Below are 7,929 nucleotides of genomic sequence, written 5' to 3' on the forward strand. Positions count from 1 at the left end.
AAAAGAGCCAAGAACTTCTCTTCGTTGTCTGGCTTGAGCACGGGAATGCCATTAACTAAATGAGTGATTGACTACTGATAAACTGGTTGAGCAGCTCATCGTCGAGCTCTGGCTTCTTGATCTTGCGAAGGGCTTCACTTTCCTCCTGCTAGACCTTCTTGCAGGCCTCCAGAATGAAGAGCTTGAGGTCCTTGTTCTCCTCGATCTCGCTCGAAAAGTCCAACTCCTTAAAAAGACTCAGCATGTTGAAATTATATATCGTACCCAAAATCCCAAAATGCTCCACCCTTCACGCAAAGATATCCAATCACCCTTGCCTTGCCCTCGCATTTACTATACCCTTTGGAATCATGGGGCGGAAGTACTGATTTAAATTTCAGGATTTTTAAATTGAGGATATATTTTTATTGATATTTATTCAAATCTACAAATGAGCAGTGTTAGGTACACCTCCAACGAAAACGTCTACCAAGGCGAGTAATTATTTCACTATTTAGACAGGGCTACACAGTCCCCAATCCCACCCTTGTCACAGGAAACCAGACCTATGAGCCCCAATATATCACAACTTACCAACAGCCCACCTACGCCTACAACGCCGTTGCTGCCCCCGCCGCCACCAGCTATACTTCCTACACTGTCCCCCAGGCAGTCGGAGCTGCAGGATCTGAGGTGAGAAACACCACCTACAATTTCGGAACTGCTGCGGCTACCAATGTTGCCAGCACTGTCAGGAACACAGTTGTCGGAGATGTTGTTGCTCCTCCTCCCAAGATCACCTTCGGACACCCTCAAGGCGGATACGTCCAAACCAACACGTAGGATCTGTCTCATTTAGCTACTACCAACAGCAGCCAGTCACCGTCAACACCACCTCTGTTGTTAATCCTCCTCCCCAGACTGTCACCTCAACTGTTGTGCAGGAGCAAAAGCCAATCAACGCTGGCAGCAAGGTTGTTACTGGTCCCGTCTCTACTGTTGCCTCCACCAACTACTCTGGAAAGCACAGTGATGAATTTTTGTGCGGAAAGTGGTGCTGGATTCTTACCGCCATCATCGCCATGGCTCTCCTCACTTTGGCTCTCCTTTACGGTTTGGGAGTTATCGGAGGCCCCGTTGGAGATGGTCAGCCTAAGCCTGTCAGTGGTGGAGGAAAAGTTGGAGCCAATCTTAACGTCAATGGTCCCCATGTTTCTACTCCCAGCGTCAATGTTAATGGCCCTCACGTTAGCACTCCCAATGTCAACCTGAATGGTCCCCACGTCTCTGCCCCCAACGTCAACCTCAATGGTCCTCATGTTTCTGCTCCCAATGTTAATCTCAATGGCCCCCACGTAAGCACTCCTAGCGTCAACCTCAACGGACCTCACGTTGAAGCTCCTAACGTCAACCTCAACGGCCCTAAGCTCAACGCTCCATCTGTCAACCTCAATCCTCCAACTGTCAACCTCAATCCTCCTCACGTTGAAACCCCCAGCGTCAACCTCAACGGTCCCAAGGTTAGCGCTCCTTCAGTGAATCTCAATGGTCCCCACGTTGAAGCTCCCAGCGTTAACCTTAACGCTCCTCACGTGAGCACTCCCTCAGTCAATCTCAACGGCCCCACTTTCACTGCCCCAACCGTCACTGCCCCAACAGTCACTACCCCAACTGTCACTGCTCCAACTTTCACTGGCCCCTCTTTCAACGTCAATGGAGGATCAGTCAAGGGAACTACTTCAGTTTCTGCAGTCCCCAGCGGAGTTGCCCCAACTGCTTACAACGCCCCCACTTACACTGCCCCCACCTATACTCCTCCCACCTTCACCGCTAGCAGGCCTACTGCCAGTGTTACCCCCGCTTCAGTTGCCCCTGTCCCCGCCTCAGTCGCCCCCGTCGCCTATGAACCTACTTCTGCCCCCAGCTACAGCTACTCTCCCAGCGTCAACGTTCAACCTACTTCAGTTTCAACTCAACCAGTCACCGTTCAGCCCAGCTACAGCTACTCTCCCAGCGCCAACGTCCAACCTACTTCAGTTGCAACTCAACCAGTCACCGTTCAGCCCAACTATGTCTATTCTCCCACCGTCAGCGTCCAGCCAGCATCAGTCCGCTCCGGATCAGTCCAGCCTGCCTCAGTCCAGCCATCCCTCCACCCCACCACCACCACTGCCGCCCCATACTCCTTCGAACCCGAGGAGGTGGAGCCCGAAGCAGAATAATGATGGATTTTATGTTATAATCCAGGGCATAAATTTGAATATATCATATCGTATGAAAAAGGAGCAACCGAATAGCTTTTAAGTCTTCGTGGATGAGCACAGCCCGGAGGAAGCGATAGAGATGGATAGGATTTGGAAGAAGAAGCTGAATGAGCAGAAAAACAAACGATACACAATCATCATGCTGTCCGCAGTGGTCATTATGATCATCATCTTCGCCGCACTCATGAGTACCTTTGACTCCTCCACCTCACCCAAAAAACACTTCGAAATTGAAGAAATCACCTATATGAACACCAAGTACACTTACCTGCAGAGCAGCATCCCTCATCTCAAGTTCCTTGTCCCGCAGCAGGACACAAAAGAAATCAAAATACTGAAAACCATGGGCATCATATACTCCGAAATATTGGCATGGATTGATTCCAATGTTGCTCCTCACCATCAGGTCCTCTATATTCCCAACGAAAGCAGTATGGTGAATGTGCTTGGAATCGCGCTTGGATATTACCTGAAGGAATCGAAAGGTGGGCAGCTCTTCATTGGAGTGACTGGCATCAAGTATTCGTAGATGACGACAAAGAACGTATAGTTGATGAATGTGGGAAGACAGGAGTATATGCCCATCAAAATAGCCACCATAGATAAACTCCCCTAAAAAGAGTACGATGTGATTGTGCTGGACAACACCAGCTATCATCAGAGGCTCAACCAAAGCACCAAAGCAACGATAATCATGATTAGGAGGGAAAGCAACAAGACTAGCAAAATGGATTCATACTTCCTGGCGCACAACAAGTATTAAATCTTAAAGGGACGCTCCAACACTGATATTAGAGCATTGCCTCCACAGTATGGCTACGCACTCATTCCCTATGTCCCCTCGGCTAAACTAGATATCACCAACATTCTGCTCATTCCAGATTCTACCTAAGACGTCGAGTTGTGTGAAGAACCCAACTCAGAATTGGCATAGAAGCCATGGGTGCGTAACTTAGTCCAAAGGTTGAAAAATGAGTCGTTTGCTGATACATCAATCCTCTTTGCAGCCGATAGCCCAGCTGCTCTCCAAATCATCTCCTCGCTTCCTGCCTCCAAGATATACGCAATCAATCCTCCTTCCTCCATCCCCAACGTGATCCCCATAAAGACAAGCAGCGAGTTCGTGAGGACCTCCAGAAACATCTTCATCGTCACTGCCAAGGATAGCTTTAATTTCTACATCGAGAGAGGAGACCAATTGTTCGTAGAGGTAACCAGCGAGGAATAGCGAGCAAAAGTAACTAAAAAATTCTAGGGATTCACCACTTCAATCGTTACCCCATTCAACAACAAGGGATGCTTCTATCCTCCAGCTTTACTCGACGCGGCCTCTCTTCCCAAAAACCTGATCTATTTTATGTTGTTCAGTTCCACGAAAGGCCAGCAATCTCCCTAGAACTGATCAATTCTTCAATTTTATCAATACGGAGGGGCGAGAATTAATCATTTAATTATAATATTTATATCCTTATGGGAGGCAAGAAGAAGCACCAGCAAGATAAGAAGGAACGCCACTCCGACGAATAATAGCCCCAGGAACAACCGCCTCAGAAAGAGGAACAGCCCGAAGACACTCACGAAGATAAGTTTGAACCTGTCGCCCCCAAGAAAGTCTCATACTGTCCCGGTACTCCCCTCTTCTATTCAGTTTGCAGCTTCCCCTTCGAGCTCTGCAAGTACGGCAAGGAAGCTCCCGAATGCGCAGCCTTTCTCTATAAACTGGCACCCACCAAGGTCACCAAATACCATCCTGATTTCAAGCCAGAACAGCTCGAACTCATCAAGGAGAAGAAATAAACAGCTAAAAAGGAAGAGACCGAAGAGAAGGATGCTTCCAAGGATCCCAAAGACACCAAGGGCAAGTCCCTGAAGGAAAAGTATGTCGTCATTGAGGTCAAAAATAGAGGGAAGAAGAATTTCATCACCACCGTTTCAGGACTCAACAACTTTAGTAACACTGTTTCGACGCAGATATCGACGCAAAATAGGTCGCCAAGAAGTGCAGTAAAAAGTTTGCAGTTTCCTGCTCTGCGGTTGAATTGGGAACCGTGCAATTGCAGGGAGACAACAACGAGAACATGCGTGAATTTTTATTGGGCGAATACAAGCAACTGAAGAAGAAGTATATGATAGACAAGGAGGAATTCAATTAGAAGGAGGCGGAGGAGAAGGCCAAGCGTAAATAGGCGAGGAAGCTGCAGCAGGGCGCCATAAAGGAGGAGGACGAGGAATAGGAGAAGCCAGTTGAGGTGGTGAAGGACAAGAACACGCTGAGGATGGAGATGATGGAGAAGGTGGAGCAGGAGGAGGACGATGATTGATCCCATGATGCATGTAAGTAAATACATCACAATGACTATGCAATATGTGAATGCTGTGCAATAAAAGATGATCACTTGTAGATGAGCTTGCCGTTCACCCACTCGTCCTCCTTTATCTTGTTGCCAGAGAGGTCCTCGTGCACGAAAAGGCCGTGCCTCTCTCCATTTACGAAGTTGCCGTGGATTCTAACGTTATTCTTGTGCATGGTCTCCACGAACTTGCCGTTCTTGATGTCATTCGTCCACGTTCCCTCATATGTCTCCTATCTTGACTTGCTCACGTACACTCCTGCCCCGTTCTTCTTGCTGTCAGTGAAGGAACCCTTGAAGGTGTCCCCATTCGCGTATGTCAGCTCTCCCTAGCCGTCGATCTTGTCGTTCTTGAATGTGCCAACGTAGGTGAAAGATTCCCTGCTCTTGGCAATCGTAAGCTTGCCGAAGCCTTACTTTTTACCCTATACGAATTCTCCTTCGTAAACGTCGCCGTTTCCGTACTTGAGAATGCCCTTGCCGTGGAATTTTCCTCCTAGGAAGGGACCCTCGTAGGTCTTATCCTTGTAGATATACTTTCCCTGTCCAACTTTTTAGTTCTTGTGGAATTAGCCTTCATAGATGGTTCCATTGGCTTCCTTGAGGATGCCCTTTCCCTCTTTCTTTCCCATCTAGAAGCGTCCCTCGTACTCGGTGTTGTTCTTGAAGTTCTTGAGTTTTCCGTATCCGTGAAATTCGTCGTGGTGGAAGCCGCCCTCGTACTCTGCGACTCCCTTGAGGAAGTACTTGCCTTCGCCTTCCTTCATGCCGTTGAGGAAGCCTCCCTGGTACTTCAATCCATTGCGTGACTCAAAAGTACCGTTCTTGTACTCCTCATTGTCGAACTCGCCGGTGAACTTGTCGCCGTCTGCGAACTGGAACTCGCAGTTTTCGCCATGCTTGCGTCCGTTGAGCATCGTGCCCTTGAACTTAGAACCGTCGGCGTAGTCAACGTCGCCCTTCGTGAATTGACCATTAGTGAAAATGCCCCGGAAAGTACCGTTAGCCTTCTCGTACCACACTCCATCTCCGTGCGGCTCGGAGTCCTCATTGTAAAATCCGTCGTAATAGTCGCCGTTCTTGAGGAGGAGCTTGCCGCGGTGGCGCCTGCCTGCTTTGAACTCTCCCTCAAAGGTAGACTAGTCGGAAGCATAGAACATCTTTCCTTTGCCGTGCGGCCTGCCGAGATCGTCGCACTCCCCGTCGTAGCGTCCCCGCTTCTCCTTCGCCTCGGCGGATAACGGTTCGGGTGCGGGCTGTGGCTGTGCTTGGTCCTGTCCCATGATGATATGATCAATAAATTATAGCTAGGGGCAGGAAGGGAACTATGAATATAAACATCACGGGGAGTCCCCGGAGTTAGATGAGGAAACGCTGTCCTCCATGTCCTGCTTGAACGCCTCGCTGTCCGCATCCTCCCCCACGAATTTTTTCTGCTTCTACACTCTAGAATAGCGGAGGCCGAAGATGCTGCCCACCAGCACTGCCGCCAGGATAAGCACCAGGATGATAACGCAGCAGATAACTTAGTAGTGAATAAGGTACCGATTTTAACGGAGCGGTTGATGAAGTTGACGCAGTACATGTTGTAGAAGAAACGCATACTGTCTGCTATTATCGTGCAGTTGTTGGAAATCGTCAGACCGTTGATCTGGTTAGTTACCACATTGTTCAGAGTCGAGACTGCGCTAAAGAAGGTATTGAGGCTTCCTGTAAAGGAAGTGAGGTTGCTATTGTACGTATTCATCACTGAGAGCAGGTTATTCAACTGGTCGCTGAGGGACTTATACAAGTTGATGCGGGAGTCGCGGTAGTTGGTCAGAGCTTACGCGTACGCCACGATCTCTTAGTAGGCTGAGGAACTGTTGGTCTTGCAGGAACGCACGGAGAGATAGCGCTGGGCAATGTCACTAGCCGTCCATATCGAAGGCGCCGATTGCGAAATGCGGGTGTTCAGAGAAATGCAGAGGGAGCCAGTGGAGGGAATGAGCAAACCATTAGAGATGTTGGAAGTGGGAGCGTATAAAGACTCGGAGGCGCCGCGAGTGCAATTGGTCGAGTCGAAAACCCAGTAATCGTTGGCGCAGGTGGTATTGACTCCCACCGAGTTCTTGTTGGTGCGCAGGTTGAAGTTGGCGAGGGCGACGTAGGGATTGTTTTCGCTATTGTCGGTGGAGGGGTAGTCGTAGGGGATGCCCAGGCTGTAGTTGGACATCGTGCCCATCCACCCCAGCACCTTCGCAGGGGCGATTGTCGTATCAACGTACATGGAGTTTCCGCTGCTCTGCATGTTGAGGTAGGTCTGCGTGTTGAGGAAGACCTCGGAGACTGACTTCATCTCCTCTGAGAGTCCGAATTTCTTGAGGATGTTGCCGTCGTCGAAGAAGCACACGTCCATGTAGTTGAAGAACTTGTTGAAATTGCTTGTCCCCGAAGCAGCCACGAAGGCAGCGAAGCCACTCCGGGTGGTTATGATGTTGCTGTAGAACTGGCAGAAACTATAACTGAGCCCACCCACCGACAAAAAGACATAGAGAACTGCCATCACTGCAAAAAACATGAAACCCAGCAACACCCAACCCCCATGCACCAATTGCTTGCATCCATACAGATCGAAAATATGCGAGGAAATGATGCCCAGCAGGGAGATCATACTGGCTAGCAGGATGACTCCAAATACTGCTTGGACTATGTACAGGCCTGGATTTTGAGCAGCCTTCACAAAGGTTTGGAAGTAGTCGATGGAGAGCTGAATATTACTCAGATATTTGGAAGCGATACTTATGCTCTGCAAGTTGGAGTTGGTATTGTCTGTGATGTTCTGGGCTGAGTTTGCGAGATTGATAGCCGATACGTAGGTCAGGTAGGCCTGCGATGATAACTGAATAGTCTTGTCAATACCTTTTGGGTCACCTGGAGACCTGAATCGATATCGGAAACCATCGTTCCGTTGGTGCTGTTAGGACCCAGGGATTGGCTGATGAAGAGAGGGACTATGGTGGGAACTGCACTCCCTGCGATATTGGCTGCGCTGGTAGTCGCAGGATTAGGAGTGCTGACTCTTGAATCTTTATTATTGAAATAAAGTTCAAGATTCATATCCTCGAGAGTCTGCATGCCTGTCCTTATCCACTCATTCCCTCGCAAATTAGTATTGATGGACGTTGCTGCTGAACCTAGGAGGGCAGATGTGTTTTGAACTTGCGTTTGCAGTTGCGAAAACCCTCCCCAATTATTAGCTCTATCCCCGTTGAGAGCGGTGTCTAGACTGTAGTAGAGACCGCACTGGATCATCTTGATGTCGGAGTTGAAGCTGGTGAAGGTGGAGAAGACCA

At 49.1% G+C, this 7,929-nt stretch overlaps 1 protein-coding gene across 1 annotated transcript; it reads right to left on the reverse strand.

Moving 5' to 3' along the window:
• Window positions 1-5,226: 5,226 nt before the first annotated feature.
• On the reverse strand, window positions 5,227-6,341 carry LOC116244793 (uncharacterized). The gene is made up of 2 exons (XM_031616653.1): window positions 6,140-6,341; window positions 5,227-5,705 (listed from the first exon to the last, which is right to left on the reverse strand). The coding sequence occupies exons 1-2, from the start codon at window positions 6,339-6,341 to the stop codon at window positions 5,227-5,229; spliced, it is 681 nt and encodes a 226-aa protein (XP_031472513.1).
• Window positions 6,342-7,929: the final 1,588 nt, after the last annotated feature.

This window comes from Nymphaea colorata, unplaced genomic scaffold (genome assembly GCF_008831285.2).
Source record: "Nymphaea colorata isolate Beijing-Zhang1983 unplaced genomic scaffold, ASM883128v2 scaffold0318, whole genome shotgun sequence".
In the NCBI taxonomy this organism is placed as follows: domain Eukaryota; kingdom Viridiplantae; phylum Streptophyta; class Magnoliopsida; order Nymphaeales; family Nymphaeaceae; genus Nymphaea; species Nymphaea colorata.

Bases quoted from the DNA above. Each gene is read 5' to 3' on its own strand.
- LOC116244793 (XM_031616653.1), bottom strand. From the start codon at position 6,341: ATGAATACGTACAATAGCAACCTCACTTCCTTTACAGGAAGCCTCAAT. The intron at 5,706-6,139 runs GTACCTTATTCA...AGTTCAAAGCAG, and splicing joins CAACCGCTCCGTTAAAATCG to GCAGGCGCCACCGCGGCAAG.